General features: G+C 33.8%; 1 protein-coding gene and 2 pseudogenes across 1 annotated transcript; 2 read left to right on the forward strand and 1 right to left on the reverse strand.

The window, feature by feature from the left end:
- Positions 1-1,292: 1,292 nt before the first annotated feature.
- On the forward strand, positions 1,293-2,824 carry LOC129287058 (caffeoyl-CoA O-methyltransferase). The gene is made up of 5 exons (XM_054923199.1): positions 1,293-1,473; positions 1,604-1,683; positions 1,898-2,042; positions 2,170-2,301; positions 2,390-2,824. Exons 1-5 carry the CDS (start codon positions 1,390-1,392, stop codon positions 2,681-2,683), a joined length of 735 nt encoding a protein of 244 aa, XP_054779174.1. The 5' UTR covers positions 1,293-1,389; the 3' UTR covers positions 2,684-2,824.
- Positions 2,825-14,264: 11,440 nt separating this feature from the next.
- On the reverse strand, positions 14,265-15,026 carry LOC129286078 (40S ribosomal protein S16-like; annotated as a pseudogene).
- A 2,235-nt stretch (positions 15,027-17,261) lies between these two features.
- LOC129286079 (caffeoyl-CoA O-methyltransferase 1-like) overlaps positions 17,262-17,707 on the forward strand; it is a 1,536-nt pseudogene continuing 1,090 nt past the window's right edge.

A 17,707-nucleotide genomic window follows, 5' to 3' on the forward strand; every position in this document is an offset into this window, starting at 1 on the left:
TTTTTTTAATATATTGTTCATTAAGTGTTTTGAGAACTAGACCGAACGGTCTTACTACCACCTGTTGATCAAAATAACTTGGTTTAACCAATTAGACTAATCTAGCATTTGAACTTGGTTAAATTGGATTAACTTAGCTGGTTTTGAGAGAATTGGATTTAACTTGAAAATTGGAACAAGTCAACTTGGTTTAAAGCAAAGCAAAAAAAAAAGGGCTAATTCGCTCAAATTCACCTTTTCTCTTTTTTAATCTCTAGTTCTCTTCTATCTTCTTTTTTTTATCTCATTTCTATTTTTTCCTCCACTAGGTCTAGATTTGTAACCTCTTCTCCAGTTCTATCAATCTAGTTTTTCGCATCGAGATCAAAAGCTCATGAATCGTGACATGATGGTATGCCTCCAACTCAAGCATTTTGCTTCAAGGTCACGAGCTTGTGCCGACATGTCTCTACTTCAGTTCAGGTGTCTAGCCTTTAGTATTGAGATATCAAATATTATTAACAAATTAATATTTTATTTATATATTTGTGTATATAAAATTTTTATTTAATTTTTGTGTCACTGATTTGACCGTCAATTTAATCAGTTAAATTATAAAAACTATGACTCGTAACTTTTTTTAGTTTAATATTTGGTTCAAGTTTTAAAATATTAATTCATTTTGTTGGCAATATATATATATATATATATATATGTAATGTATTGTTCATTTTTTTAATAAACTAAAATGATTTAAAAGTTATGGATGAATTATTAGATGGCCAACTCTTGTCAGAATTGTACACCCAAAATGCCCTCACCAACCACACACCAGCTTCACTTGCCACGTCAAAACCACATTGTGATTTTATTTCCATCTCCACCTCTCTCTCATTTCCCACCATCTCCACTTTCACGTACGCAAAAGAAACCGTGAACATCAACATCTATTCCCTCTGGTCCCTTCCCTGAGTTAATTTTTGAAATTAATATCAATTAGTATCATCAATATCTATCCCCTCTAGTCCCTTCCCTGAGTTAATTTTTGAAATTAATATCCTAACATACTTACCGCCTCCTTGATTAAAAATTGAAGGCTTAGCTTATTCATTATATAAAGAATTGCGTATATCAGCGGATTGGTGGTGGTGGTGGTCCAATACGCTGGGCCCACCACGCTCATGCCATGCTAGTACCTCACCAACCGCACCCGGTCGGCAGCCGGTTCAACCAACCACTACTTCTTTTGCTTTTCCCACGCCGGTTCAAACGAGACATCTACGTTCTACCCCTCCTATATATCACACCAGCCGCATTCGCCATCTTTCCCAAGCCTCCGGAAGAAAAACACGAGCGCAGCGCAGAAGAAAAGAAGAGATCGGGTCGAGGAAGCAAATAGGATCGGAACCAATGGCGGATCAAAATCAAACCGAAGCTGGAAGGCACCAGGAGGTTGGCCACAAGAGCCTTTTGCAGAGTGATGCTCTCTACCAGGTACCTCAAATTCAATTCCTTATTATTTGTTCATACCATTTCCACTTATCAACCCACGCATCATCCCACAACCAGTTTCTTCTTCTTTTTCTTGTTCTGGTATCAAGGATCATATGGTTTTTGTATGCAGTACATTCTAGAGACCAGTGTCTACCCCAGAGAACCTGAACCCATGAAGGAGCTCAGAGAGATCACAGCCAAACACCCTTGGTGAGGTTCTTCTTAAGACTCAGAAATTTTAAGTTTTTTTGACAAATCGCACTCATACATAATGTTATCGTGTCCTGTGTCCGTTGCGCTTAAGATTTTGGTACTCTTTTTTTTTTTTGGTTTGCTTTGGATTTGTCCTTCTTGATGGCGAAAAACTTGTGAAACTTCTAAGAAAATAGATGATCCATTACTGATTGATGGAAGAAAACAACAGGAACATCATGACAACCTCGGCAGACGAGGGGCAGTTCTTGAACATGCTCCTTAAGCTTGTCAATGCTAAGAACACCATGGAGATCGGTGTCTACACTGGCTACTCCCTTCTTGCCACTGCTCTGGCTCTTCCCGAGGACGGAAAGGTACGGACCAATCACCAACAAGCAACACGGTGCAATTTTTCTGATCTGAATGATTCAACGTTACTTTATCAAAATCATCGAAACATGTCTGAAATGTTTTCGGCTTCTTTGGTCGGAATTGTCGCAGATACTGGCCATGGACATTAACAGAGAAAACTACGAACTGGGCCTTCCGGTAATTCAGAAAGCCGGTGTAGCCCACAAAATCGATTTCAGAGAGGGCCCTGCTCTTCCTGTTCTTGACGAGCTCGTTAAAGATGTAAGCTTTTATACCTCCGTCTTATAGCTTCAACAAAGAAAATGAACAGCATTGATAAGAGTGGTGGGATTGTGGGGGTGAATTACAGGAAAAGAATCATGGGAGCTTTGATTTCATATTCGTGGATGCGGACAAGGACAACTATTTGAAATATCACAAGAGGCTGATCGACTTGGTAAAGGTAGGAGGACTGATCGGGTACGACAATACCTTGTGGAATGGGTCCGTGGTGGCACCACCCGATGCGCCTCTGAGGAAGTACGTGAGGTATTACAGAGACTTCGTGTTGGAGCTCAACAAGGCTTTGGCTGTGGACCCTAGGATCGAGATCTGCATGCTTCCCGTTGGTGATGGCATCACTCTCTGCCGTCGGATCAGCTGATTTCTCTGCACCCTTTTACACCACGTCATTTCCCTTTATTTGTTCTGACGAAAGGGCCCACAAATATTTCCTTCCGTATTTTTTTCCCTTCAAATTATTTTGATTGCACGGTGCTTAATCGAAAGTGTCTTATATTTTCCATATTCGTGCCTTTTCATATTATTTTGAATTGAATCCTGTAATCATAAAAACATTCCTTTTTAAGTTTTTTGTGGATGATAACTTGTTTGGTTAGTGGGCCTTGGGAGTTGATTGCTGACATTCATGAAGTAAAAGTAAAATATTATTATTTTTTGGTTTTTTTTGACAAAATCACATAAATTAATGAAGCTCCTTAAATATATTTTATAACTTTATTTTTTTAAAAAGGGTTAAGATATAAAAATAGTTATCAAGTGGTTAATCAGAAATATCTAATAACCTAAAATGAGAAAAAAATAAAAATATCTACAATATTACAAAATTTGGTATAAAAGTGAGCAAACTATTAATTTGCTCTAACGTCATTAGTTTTTAATATTAAATGTTGACTATGTTGTGACGTGTTAGTTTTTGTTTATATAGACCTATAAAAGAGTAAAAATACTTATAAAATCGTTAACCAGGAGCATTCAATAGTTTAAAGTGAAAAAAAAATAAAAATACGTATAATGTTATCAAAATTAGTGCAAAGATGACCAATCGATTAAATCTCTTATATGTTGATTATTTAGCCAACAAATACGTAATAGTTGACTTTTTTTTACTGATGTAAAATTCTATTGAGATTGATCGGTCATTATATGAATATTGTGTGAAAAAATTTTATTTTGACCAAACAATAAGTTAAATCACTCTTTCTTTTGTAGCAGTGGTGAAAGCAATTTGAGGATTTTGAACCTCATCATGAACGAAATTACTTAAGATTATGCCCCAATGTTCCTTTGGTAGGTGGCATAGGAGATGTGTGTAATAATGAAGGTGTTACGAGTAAAGACAACTTTCTTCATAAAATACTTACATTCTTTGTAGTGAGCCACAGCCTCATTATTCTTAATTTTTGATTGTATGCAACCTATCTCACTGTGTTGAATTTCAGGTTTTGCAGATAAGAAAAATGAGTGGAGAGGAAGGGAGGGAGAGGGTGGGATATGTGAAGATGAAAAGAAACCACGTGGCATGAATTTTGAGGGATTGATCACTATTACACCTACTAAAGTAACGTTATAATTACTCATACAGACTGATCAACCTCTATAAAATTTTAATTGAGAATATTTTTTGTTAATGTCAATGAAAAATGGTGAACTTATATTTAGGTGTAAACTAAACAATCAATATTTTAAGAATTTGATGAATTGATCATTTTTGCACCAAATTTGATAATGTTATGTGTATTTTTGTCATTTTTTTCACTTTAGGCTACTAGATGTTATTAATTAATAACTTTATAGGTATTTTTGCCCTATATTTAGTCCATGTTAACAAAGACTGACACATGACAAGCACAGTTAGTATTTTACATCAAAAACTAACGATGTTAAGACAAGTTAATAGTTTGATCATTATTGCACTAACTTTGACAACGTTATAGGTATTTTTGTCATTTTTCTCACTTTAGACTATTGGATGTTCTTGACTGATTACTTGGTGGGTATCTTTACACCATAACCCTTTTTAAAACAAAATATAAATTTTTAAAAATTCCTTTCATTTAATATTTCATTTATAATAGAATATTCAAGAGAGAATATAATAGGAAGGGTAATATTAAAAAAACATATTAATGAGACCTTTTTTGTCAAAATGTTTTATATTTTGAGATGCCAAATCTCCCTCCAAAAGTATTTTATAATTTAAAATAAAAAGAATATTAAGTAATTTATTGTTTAAATTATGTAATTTAATGGAAAATTATATACCACGGTATATATTATTGTTAATTAATTTATCTTTTATTTTTTTTAAATAGTTAAATCATGATTTATTAATTTTTTTAATATCTTTTTAATCATACTTTTAAGTGTAATAAATATGAGATTTAACTTATTCAAAACACTATCACTAATTACTCAATAATGTAAGGGTATAATTAAAAATATATATGTCTAACATCTACTCAATATTATATATTTTAGACCAAATAAAACTTTTAAAAAATAATTTTGTTTTCAGTGCACAAGTGTGATAGAGGAGTGTGTCCTCCAAAAGTATGATAAACTTGACTTTTAAATGAAACAGTAAGTTTTTGAGGTCATTTACCACAATTTTCACGAATGCAAGTACTTAAAAGTAAAGATAATGAAAAAATAAAGATGGAGAAACATGCAAGATTTGCATAGTAAAAGTAGACATGATAATAATAATAATAAAAAGGAGATATTAGTGAATATAAGATGAAGAAAATTGGAAAAAAGATTTTGTGAGGCTCTAGCACTTCACTAGTTGTTGAAAAATTTATTGCTCATTATTAGATGCATAGCCCTAAAGGAATTGTTTTGTATTTATATAGTGATAAAAAGAGTTGTGTCGGGCAAGCTTGGGATGATGCAAGGTGAAGGTTTGAGTTTTGCATTGAGCAAGTATATAATAGAGTTGAGTTGTTGAAGTGTTTGGAAAAATCATATAGATCGTGTATATGTGTGGTGGCTTCTCTTTTATATGTACAAAATGATAGTTTTTTTCTTGCTTTTATACTTTTTTTAGGGCCATTGGTTATAGTTTTTTCATAAGTTTCATGTACTCCTTGATACATCTAAAGTAGTGCTTAGCTCTTCTTTTTAACAAGTAATCACAACTCTTTTAGGAAATTTACAGGAGTTTGGGCTAAAATTACTTTTTTTAGTCCAAATAATTGGGCTGGAAAAAAATATTACATTTTAACCCAAACAAACTTATATTGTAATAGAAGAAAATAAGCAGTTTAAATTTGAAACTCCATAATAATAGACTATCTAAATATTTATGAAGAGTCTCTTTATTTATGAACTAGTAATTTAACTATTTACAATACACAACCACTACCTTTATTATGATGAAATTGTAGAACCATGTTTTAAACCTTGTTGAAGCCCCTCCTCTCTAGGTGAGTGTGTGGTTTCTTACAATGTACACTTTAATAACGAAATTGATGAAAATATAGTAAAGTTGGTCAATTTGATTTTTTAGTTTTCATGATATAACAAAATGTAATAAATGTTTTTAATCAATAAAAAGTAAAAACAAGCAAATAGAAGAAATAATTTGTCTCTAATAATTTAATTGAGAGAGATCTATTCATTATTCTCAATATTTTGAGAGAGATATTTTTTATTATTAGCAGAAGCTATACTCATATTTTTCAAAAAAGAAAGAAATGGATTGTCTGTAATTTTTTCTCCCTAGAGTTGAACAACCAGTCACCTAAAGGTTATAATAATGATAGCATATGAAAAAAGTGGGTCGCGGGAATATTAGCAATTCTTATGAATATACAGGGGAACAAATTTCGGTCAATAGTGGGTGGCGGGAATCTCCGGTCACCGCTACGCAACAAAGTGACCACCAAACTCACACCTAATTATTAATCTTTTGCCTCTACTATGACTTCCGAGTCATCCCCAGTCCATTCATTTCATTCTTCTTCTTCTCCTTTATTTTATTCTATTTAAATTTCTCAGCATCAAGTCATCTTCCATGGTTTGTGGCACTTGCTAATATCACATAATCCCTTAATTATTGGATGCACAATCTAAGAAACCATGATGACGACCCCATACCATCCCATGTTTCCTTGGCTGGAGGAAGCAACCTTTGGCATTATTTGGAAGGTACCTAACCTCATTTTCCTGCTTCTAATCAAACAACGTCCAAATCTGACAAATGTGGAGATTCATTTGCTTGCCAAGTTTTAAATAACAATCTTAATATTAAGATTTTTGACGACTCACCATTTTAGGGCACAAATTGTATATTTTTTATATGACTTGAACGTTTTTTTTTTGTTTTTTGTTTTGGTTGTCCGTGATCTTATATTAAAAAAAATTAAAAAAACATACAAATTGATTTGAGAGCTAAATACAGCATATAGGCATCTTTTCCATAATGGCAGGAAACATGTGACTTCCAAGTTCATACATTTTGGGGATATTATTTAGGGTAAAATTTATGTATTTAGTCTTGTATATTTAATATATTTATGTCCAATCAAATTATAACAAGTAGATCTTAATATATTAATTAAATTAATAATAATAATTTATTATAGGATAGATAATATATAAAAATTTATATATTTTTATTTAATTGAAAACAAACACGTTAAATTTATGAAGCCATGTTTATAAGTCTTTACCTATCACTTATATGTTCAATAGAAAAGAACATAAAATTCAATATTTTATAATTTTAAAACATGAATCTAACTATGTATATATAATGCAGAGAGAGAGAAAGAGATCATTTATATGATGGGCCACATGCAAATCAACTAATTAGGACAGAAAATAAAAAAAAATGTATTGAAAAGTTTAAGCAAAAGACGCTATATAAGCATGATCAACTAGACAGCTAATGCAAGAATTATAGAAAGAACCGAATGATGTTGTCTACATGGCCCATGCTTGAGGCAGACACCACCCCTGATTTGATGGAGCTGGCGTCTCAAACTGAAAAGAACAGCAAACTGCTATATTATCTATGTCATCACACAACAGCAAGTTCATCACTTTAAAAGTTTCATTTGGGCTCAAGAAAAGATAGGAATGTATTGGATTAAAAAAAATAAAGTAAAAATTAATTAAATTACTCTTTTCTTTTATGATAAGTATAATAAAACTTAATATTATATGTCATAAATAATAATTATCACATCTTTTAAAAATCTTATAAATCATAACTTTTAATCTCATGAATTAAATTATTTTTTCCCTGTAAATATAGTTCACTTATCTTCCTTCGTGTTTTAATTATTTTATTTTTTTCATTCCTTCCATTTCATTCACTTCTAACACCAAACGGGACGAGAATGTTTTCATTTAAGGTCTTGCATTCAATGATCTCGAGCACATTCAATTCACCAATATGGTTACTAGCAAAGGATACTGCTTGCCCCACTTGCCATCAACCATCAAGTTACTCCAAGCTAGGATACCTAACTGCTAATACCAAATCCAAAATCAAACCAAACTAAGATGAAATGATCAAAGGGGAACTAAAATGAAATTTGCTCCATCTTTATATTTGCAAAGCCAATCAATATGGTTTAGTTTACCTCCTAAATTGGTTCTATGGAGGAGAGCAAAGGAATGTTTATACACACACACACACACACACACACACAATAGAGGGCAAGGCCTAATAGAAGAAATTAAATAAAAAGGGACTGTAATTCCAACATCTCACAATTCACAATATCCCTTCAATAAAGGGGAACCACATATAATAAGGAAGTAGATCGAAGGCCTTCCTTAGCTAAAATATCAACAACATGGTTCATCTCCCTTGGTACATATAATAGTTGCACTTCCCAATCTAAATTTAGTAGTATTAGAATTTGCAGATGAAGTAAGCTACCATTGCCTTTAGATTATCAAGATTAATGTTATCCACAATCAATTTCGCATCAGACTCAATAATGACTTTCTTGAACACCATGTTCCAAGCTAATCTCAATCCTTTAAGAATTGCCTACTCCTTAGCTTCAACATCAAACAATCTCCAAGCAAATGTGTGAATCCCACCACCAGTACCCTGAGTGATCCCTTAACACTCATTACAGGTAGTTCTATTATTAATATTTGACTTGGCTCTATCCATGTTTACCTTAATCAATTGTAGAGGAGGACTTTTCCATGTTTCCACATTATTTCTATTAGGATTCTCACCATCTTCACTTGTCTCTTCAGGCATGGAAAAATGCTTCCAAATATGCTTAATGACTAAAACAGGGTCATTTGGTTTAGGAACATTTGGATTGAAACAAAAATTATTCCTTGAAATCTAAAGCTTCTATATAGTTACTCCCTAAATCATTCTCCAATAAGTACTTAAATCAAAATTAATTGTCTGCTTGAGATTACAAGCAAACCAATCAGTCAAAGTAGTAAGAAAAAAATGTGAGTAGTACCTGGGTTGTATTAATTGATACCAAGTTTCTTGGCATAACTGCAATCACAAAGAAAATAGAGCTCACCCTCTGTATTAGTGTTGCACTAGCCATAAAAAGGTGAGCTTGAACTCCAATGACTTCTCCATTGGTTGGTTAATAGCCTATTCTGATAGGCTTGCCACATAAAAGCTTGTATTCTCTTTACACCTCTCCATTTCCAAACCAATTGGTAAATAAGGTCAATGAGTTGTTCTGGGGTTCTTTGATCATAATGTCATGGGAACTAACTTTTCACACCATAATGTCACGTGTAACATTACCCTAAGGTGGCAACATAATGATTACTTTCTGAATAATTTTCTTAGGTAGGAGTTGAGATAATACAATAAAATCTTAAGTATTATATGGCGTCCAATTTGCTACTGTGCTTTCCTCATCTCCACTTGTAAGTGGTCTTAAGCACTTATCCTTTAGAGTACCATCTGTTTACAACCAGACATCCTGAAAGAAATTGATGTTAATGCCATTTCTGACTTGCCACTTCATTCCTTTCTCCACTATCTCCTTTGTTGACAAATAAACTGCCACAGTATAAAATCACCAATTTTAGCCTTAAGTAAAATATCCTCATTCTCATCATATATTTCTTAGTAAGGACCTTTGCCTACAAGCCTTATTGCCATTGATTAGTTGCCAAGCTAATTTAGCCCTACAAGCACAATTAACACCTTCTAGCTTCTTGAAACCTAACCCACCATATTACTTTGGCAACATAATTTTCTCTCAACTTATTGGATGGTAAGTATGATACCTCTTTACAAATACTTATAGGCAATCTAGCAACTTGCATTGGGTAGTAATTCAGTCAGTAATAAAAAGACAAGTGGCTTTCCATATAGATAATTTTTATTTAACTCGATCCACTATGTAATGAAATTTCTCAATGGGTCTTTGAGTGCTAGTGATAGGGTAGCCCTAGAACGGTGATCTTTATTCTAGTTACATTCTTGATTCGTGACTTCATATTGGCCTTAACATTTGGATATAAGAAAATTGAGAATTTGTTGATGCTCATCATTCTCCTGGAGTCGCATAAAATTTATTCACATACTACATCATAATTCTTGCTTGCTTCTCCAAATTTCACTAAATAATAAAATATCATCTATAAACATGAGGTGGAAATTTGATGGGCCAGAGTTAGTGATATGAATAGGCTTCGATTCTCTTCTATTTATCACATCTAAGATTACATGAGATAATCTATCTATACATAGCACAAAAATATACGATGAGAAATGATCTCCTTGTCGAAGACCTCGTTGCAGAAGAAAATAATTAAATTGAACACCATTCCACAAGATATTATAAAAAACAGAGGAAATACAATGCATCACTAGGTTTATCAATGTCAATTCTAATCTAATGTCAATTAGGATTTGTTGTAGAAAATCCTAGTTGATTCGATCATATACTTTTTCTAAATCAATCTTCATTGCCATAAAACCCTTTTTTTCTTTTCTTGGATTTCTTTATAATATGCACGAACTCTTGCCTAATGACTAAGTTGTCTTGAATATGTCTTCCAGGAATAAAACTTGGTTGAAATGGAGAGATCCATTCATCCATTAAACTCCTCAATTAATTCATAAGGATATGAGTGACACATTTATAATGAGTTGAACACAAGGAAATAGGTCTAAAATGAGTAACCATTTTAGGATTTTCTCGCTTTGGGATTAGCGAGATTAATGTTCTATTAGCTTCTATTAGTAACTGTGTTTCACTAAATACCTCCTTCACAATCTTGCATATAATTGGCCCCATTATACTCCAATTGGCTTGATAGAATATAAGGGTATATCCATCATATCTCAAGGCTTTGTAGGCTCCCATAGAGAAAATTGATTTTTTAATCTCTTCCTCCATTGGCAATACGTAAGTCCTTTAAGTCCTCCTTATTCTAGTCTAGGAAAGGATGTGTTCATAAGTAACATCTCAGCATCATGTTCCTCTTCTTGAAATATCATCTTGAAATAATTAGTAACCTATAGCCTCAGTGCTTCTTCATCCTAAATCCATCTACCACTATCATCCTTCATAGTCAAAACCTTGTTCCTCCTTCTCCTTATTGTCATCTTAAGATAATAATAGCGTGTGTTTCTATCACCATTCTTAATCCACTCTGTTCTTGTCTTTTGAAACCATTTGTTCTCCTTAAGTTTTAACAATTCATCCAGTAATTTCTATAAATTCCTTTCTAGGTTTATTAGAAGGTATAATGAGAACATGCTTTAGATTTTTAGATTCCTTTTAAGCAAGCCAACAACTCATTCTTCTTGCATTCCACATAACTAAAAACTTCTTTATTCCAATTCAGTATTGAATCTTTAAATTCAAGAAGTTTCAAATTCAAATCAGATTCTCCATTCTAATTATCCTTGAGAAAAGTTTAAAAATTATCATGACCAAGCCACATCACTTCAAATCTAAAAGGTTTCAATCCCAAATGCAAGCACCCATCACCGTTTAACTTAGTCAAAATAGGATTATGATCAGAGTAATTAGTTCTTACTAGCACCTGAATTGTCAAATTGGGAAAGGAGTACAGATGAGCTATTCACTAATGCTCGATCCAATCTTTCATATAATTAGGAGAATTTGGGGGTACAAAGATCCTTCCAAGTAAATTTAGGGCTAAATGAACCCACATCAATCAAATTGCAATCCTCTGTTCGCTACTGAAACTAATAAAATCAATTATAATTACCTCCAGCACCTCTAATACTTTCACTTGTAGATAAAATATCATTAAAATAGCCACACACCATCCACATATCAGTGATGATAAGGGCAAGATTGCTTAGTTTTGCCTACAATACGCCTTTAAAATTAGAGTGAGGAAGGGCATGAACTATTATGCAGAAGAGATCCTGATGCCTAGTCGAGCTACATCTCATATGTATAAATTAGTTATCTTCTTGAAGAATTTTAATAGAAACAAGTTGGCTTTGCCAAGCTACAATGATGCCACCAAATTGACTAATATTGGGAATCATTTTCGTGAAATCAAAGCCAAGAGAATGAAGACAGCAAAGTTAAGACTCTTCTTGGCATTTAGTCTCTACTAGCACAAGAATAATGGGCTTAGGCTTATAATCACAGCCTTTAGATTTTTAATGAGACCCTTTCTATAGGCCCCATGAATATTCCAATAGATAATATTAATCATTATAATTGATATTGAATATTAGATACACATAGATCTAGAACATCATTGTTAAGCCAAAACTATATTTTAGTTACCACATTTTTCTCAAGTTGAGTTCTCATAATAAGTCTATCAATCATTAGGCTATCAAGTAGCCTAAAATTACTACTCTCTCTTGGGTCCACTTCTTCAATTCTTATATCATTTATGTTTCTAGGTAAAAGGGTTGCTAGAGGTGAAATATGGGATTGCATGGTCTTGGGCCCCTATAACCTCATCATGGGATCCATTGTTAGGATTACTATCTTCCCACGTTATGCACTTGTTGAGCCATTTTCATCTGTATGAATTGATGCACCTGTTGTTTCATACTTTCCTGTTGTTTTTGCCCCTCTGTTAGCACAACAGCATTATGGTTATAGTTTTTATCCTAGTCAATATCCTCTTAAATATTGGTAATGCCCCCTTTTTTATTCTTTTTCTATCTAGCTTATGGTCTGTAGTTTTATCCTAGTCGATATCCTCTTAAATATTGGTAATGCCCCCTTTTTTATTCTTCTTCTATCTAGCCCTAGTTAGTGATCCCTCCTTTTCTGTACATAATTCTTGCACGAGAAGTAGTATGCTATCATCATATTCTCCCTGAATCTTACTATCATCAGCAAGGACTCCAAATCATGAACCTAAGGGTCTCGATGAGAAGTTTTAGGTCCTTTGTTCTTTTCTCTTCTTTAATGCCTTGACTTTTGAACCACTGTCTATTGGTCTAGAATCACCTCTCTTTGTTTTGCACTTTTAGAAATTTGTTCAATTGAGGCATTAGAATGCTCTGTTTTTTCTTCTTGAATATCTTAAGATTGTTTTGAAGGACAAACTTCATGTTGAGAGTAAAGGAATGTTGATATAGTTAAAATGTAGTAATGCACCCTCCCCTTCAAAATCCCTCAATTTGAAGGGCCCCTTCAATGTTCTTATCTAATCAGGAAGAGGAAGTAACATGATGTTGGGGTTGGGTTTCAGCCCCTTGAACCTAACTTAGACCTGAACCATGCATTTTACCTTTTTTTGCATATTTTTAGTAATATTAGCTTATTCATGCTAATTACTAACACAAGCCATTACACCACAGTTGACAACCCAATTCCCCTCTTTGATATAATTCATACAAAGTTAATGAAGCTATATATGTCATTGTCATTGAGAGCTTTACCACATGCTGACACAGTGGCACATCATGTGCCGGATTGCATATCAGTTCATTAGAGAAGAGTACTATTTTCAAGTTAATCAAGGAGAAAACAAATAATTTATAGGTAAAACTCAGGGAAAATGATAATTAAGGACCCTTTAAGGACATTAAACCCAATTACAGATCATAAAATTTTGAAATTCCAATTAGGACCATGGGATAAAAATGTAGTTTTTCTTAAATTCCTCTGACGAAAAAAACCCTAATTATGTTGAAATGTCAATTATGTTGTTTTCATAATGTACATTAGTAATTTTTTCACGTTGGGTTAGTGAATTCCCAAGTAGCATTAATAAATTCCACCTCACGTTAGTGAATCCCAATTTGGACAATTCACTTTTTGTTAAACATTGAATTTTTAAATGGCGTTTTATTTTTTCACAATATATGTTAAAAATTTTTTTAAGTCTGATTAGTAAATTTTTAAGTAGAACTTTTTGTTAAACAATCGATTTTCAATTGAAGTTTCATGTTTTTCATAATATATGTTAAAAAATTTTTCAAGTTGGGTTAGTAAATTCTCAAGTAGAGCTTTTTGTAAACAATCAATTCCCAAATGAGGTTTCATGTTTTTATAATATACGTTAACAATTTTCTCAAGTTAGGTTAATGAATCCTCAAGTGACGTGAGTGAATCCCACCTCATATTAGTGAATTTCAAGGGCAATTAAGAAAAACTATATTTTTTTATTTTAATTAGGGACCATGATCCTTAACTAAAATTTTAAAATTTTATCTTTAATTAAGATTAATATTTTTACAGAGTCCTTAATTGTTATTTTCCTAAAACTCACTCACGAAAAGCATCTCAATAAGGTCATGTGACCATTTTCACATGGATAAGCATAATCAAATAGGGCTCTAACCTTAAATCTTCTAAATTAATGACAAGTTTGACTTGTAAAAAGTATCTCAATAAGCCACGAGTGAAATGCCAAAAATTATAAAGCCAAAAGTTGTCCGTAACATAAAACTAAGAACCGAAAACAAAAATAAATTATTAAATCAACATGAACACATTTTGCCCTTGATTTTTGAAAAATAAATGAATAAATCAACGGTATGATTTCTAGAACTTAGCATGAGCGCCACAACCATCGAACTTCTTAGGCTCGCAACACCTAGGATCAACGATGAGGAGTGTGCAATCATAAGTGACCAGAATGTTCTTGATCTCCTTCTTGCTATGTTCATCGACGTATTTTTGGTAGAAAGTGACAAGAGCCTTATGTCATTAGGCCATTACTTTCTCCTTAAAGAATAACCCGTTAGGACATGTAGCGCACCTACTTATATAGTCAAAATCCTCCATAACTCTCTTGATGTGAGACCTGATAGCTTCCTCGATCAATCTAGGATGTTCTTGTCACAGGTGACCGCTAGAGGGGCTTATTGACTGAGCAAACTTAAGTCTGGCTCTGATATAACTTTGCGATGGGGCCATTACTTTCTTCCCACAAGGTTAACTCATTAAGATGTGTAGTGCACCCACTTATATAGTTAGGACCTTCTTCAAGTCTCTTCGATATAGGACCTGAAACTTGGCTATGCTTTGGCGAATTGCATATATCTAAGAGGTGTGACCACTGCCTTTTATGCGGATCCGCATGTTAATGCTGGCAAAACTGTGTTTGCCAAGAGGAGGATAGGTTCGAAAGCCTTGAATCGGAGGATCTCCGGCTGCACGAGTTCGATGGGGCAGACATTGATCTTGATGAGTCCACGACCCGCGTTTGCAGTTAGTGACGGCGACGACGGACTTCTTGCGGCCGAAGCACTGAACTTGCTCAATTGGCTGCTGCTGCGGTTGGGCCATTTTTCAAGTGCTTAGGTCTGCGATCCCCTCAAGCACGCTCAGAACCACCAATTTCGAGAGGATTGCCTCAGAAGAGCAATGTGCTGCCAAAGAGGGGTAGCTTGCCTCAGAGGAGCAACGTGCTGCCAAAGAGGAGTAGCTTATACTGCTACTGGAACCAACAAAAGTTGAGGGTTTTAAAAGACTGTAGCCTGCCTCAATTGCCCCTCGTGGTTAGGAATATGTTATCCATAATTTTATAAACATTACTGTTTTTTGAAATGTTTCAAGACTCACACAAGTCTTGTCAACATTTAAAAATTAAAACAAATGTATTATTATTGTTTATTTAACCTGAAAAAGTAAGAGGAGCTGGATGTGAATGCCTTATAAATTACTTGAGACCTGGAAAAAGAGTTGGTGGGATTTGGGTAAATAACATCAGGTTCTAATGTATGCATGAAGCGAAGCATTATTAAGTTGGGCTTATTCGGCGCACTAAACATTCCTTGAAACTATTGAATTGCTTTTAATTTTTTTAAGCAATGTCCCAAAATAGAAGAGAATGTTTTTTTTTTCTTGCCTGAACATCAAGTCAGGTTATGATTCTTACGAGTACGTTGATCAAATATTTTTGAGTACACAACGATAACAAAACTCCGCCTCCATATATCCGCAGCTTTTCACCATTTACACTCGCTCAATGTATCAAAACAATCAGCAAATTTTTTGTACACCAGAAAATATATTTACAACGTAAAATGAAAAATTTCAAGAATAAAATCTTCAACCATCTCCAATCATAAAAAAAGGCCACCCAAGGACAGTAAAGCATGCAATAATCATCATAATAATACCAAGACAATTCTTGGGTCAGGTTCTATTTCCTTTTCCCTTCGTAACTTTCATCTTTCTTAGCAGCAGTTTCCTCAGAAAATCAAACGCACCCTGCTTTTTAGACTTTACAATTGCCTTGGCACCTTTAGTAGCGTTTCTGTCATCTTGCTCTGAAGTAAGGTCTTTTTTGGGTTCCCCAACTTGACATTAATACCTCCCAGAAAACTACTATTGCCTGAGTGATCAAAAATAGGTGACTTCTTAACATCTTTGCTAGTTTTGTTTTCTTCCATCTGAGGGGCCATGAGGATCCCTGCTTTAGTTTCATCCTCGGCTTGCATTTGACTGCGTAGAGATGATCGCCTGATCAATTTCTTCTGTTGGGTTGGATTAATGGCCATAATTCTTTCAAAAAGTGAAGCTTCACTGGATAAGGCAAGCGCCTTTAGTTGTTTTCCCAGGTTTACAATGGTTCCTTGACAATCTGCTAGCTTTGATGATGCCGTTGTATCTCCCATCCCTGAAATATCATCCCAAGTTGAATTTGGGATTTGTCAAGTACCAATAGTTATTGCTTCATCTTGAAAAAGCAACCGTGGAAATTTTTAAGAAAATTGCATTTATCTTTTTGTGTAGTTCTTGGAGCCTACAATGTGTATGGGCTTGAAAAAATGAATGTCATTTCATCTGAAGTTGTCATTGCCAAACAAATTATAGGCCCCATCAGAACATACAGAACAAGAATTTCTATTTTTCAAAGTTTATGACATTGATTCAAAGTATGAAAGCATAACCTAAATAATGGAGATTTATCCATTCTATTCAACAGGAAGTGAACTACTTCTGTTCGATATATCTTTCCATTTCATCCCTGCCAGGTGTTGGAGATTCCTTCTTTACAATACTGTTGCATTTGAATGTTTGCAAAATCAGAATTGGTATTTTGCAGAGAAAGGAAAAGTAGATAAGATAAAACATCAAAGATAACACAAAGGATGAAGATAACCTTTCCAGTTGTAGTTGAAGCTCCAAACAAGTTGCCTCCAATTCTTCGCATGAGATATTTTTACCTTCCAATTCAACTTCCAAGGATGAGAACTTTTGAAAGATGTCATTTAACTTAGTACGGGCTATTGTAAGCTGTCTATCAAGATCTTCATTCATCAACTTTTGTTTTTCAAACTGTTCTTCAACAATTCCCTGGATTTTTTCATTGCCTCCAGTTTCTGACTGTAAAACTTCAATGCTACTTTTCGCATCCTGAAGTTGTTGAGTCAAATCCCTATTTTCCTTCGCGACTGACAGCAACATTGCTTCCAAGTTTTTCTTTACAGATTCTTTAGTTTTCTGCTCATCATTCAATTTTTTTGTTTTCTTCTATGTGATCGGACTTATTACTTTGGTCATCTGGAGAAGCATATGAAACAGAACGGGAGCAAAGAGACTCTTCATTTTGTGATTTCTTTTCTCTGGCAACTGAAGCATCTGTAGGAGTGCTACAATATTTATACTCCAGTCCAGAGCAAACGCCACTTCTTCCAGCAAATTTTTCAAAATCAGCTCTTCCGTTAACAAGTCTTTACAGGTTTGAACAAATTGATGCAGAAGAGGATTCAAGTCCACAATCTTCCATTTAAAAACATGAACAAAGTATTCTTTGGATGATGGCGATTGAGATCTCTTAGAATGCTGATTCTTCTCCAAGATATCATCAGGATAACTGCTATAGATTTGTGACTTGATAGCAATTCTTTCAATCAACTTGATAATTCTCGGAATTGACTTGCTCAAATTAGCATTGAAATGTGGATTGTTCCCCTTCTGCAGCACCACTTAAACTATTAGCATCAACAGACTTAGATTTG

The sequence above is a fragment of the Prosopis cineraria genome, unplaced genomic scaffold, assembly GCF_029017545.1.
Source record: "Prosopis cineraria cultivar Desert tree isolate PC_DT_omini unplaced genomic scaffold, ASM2901754v1 PC11, whole genome shotgun sequence".
NCBI classification, from domain to species: Eukaryota; Viridiplantae; Streptophyta; class Magnoliopsida; order Fabales; family Fabaceae; genus Prosopis; species Prosopis cineraria.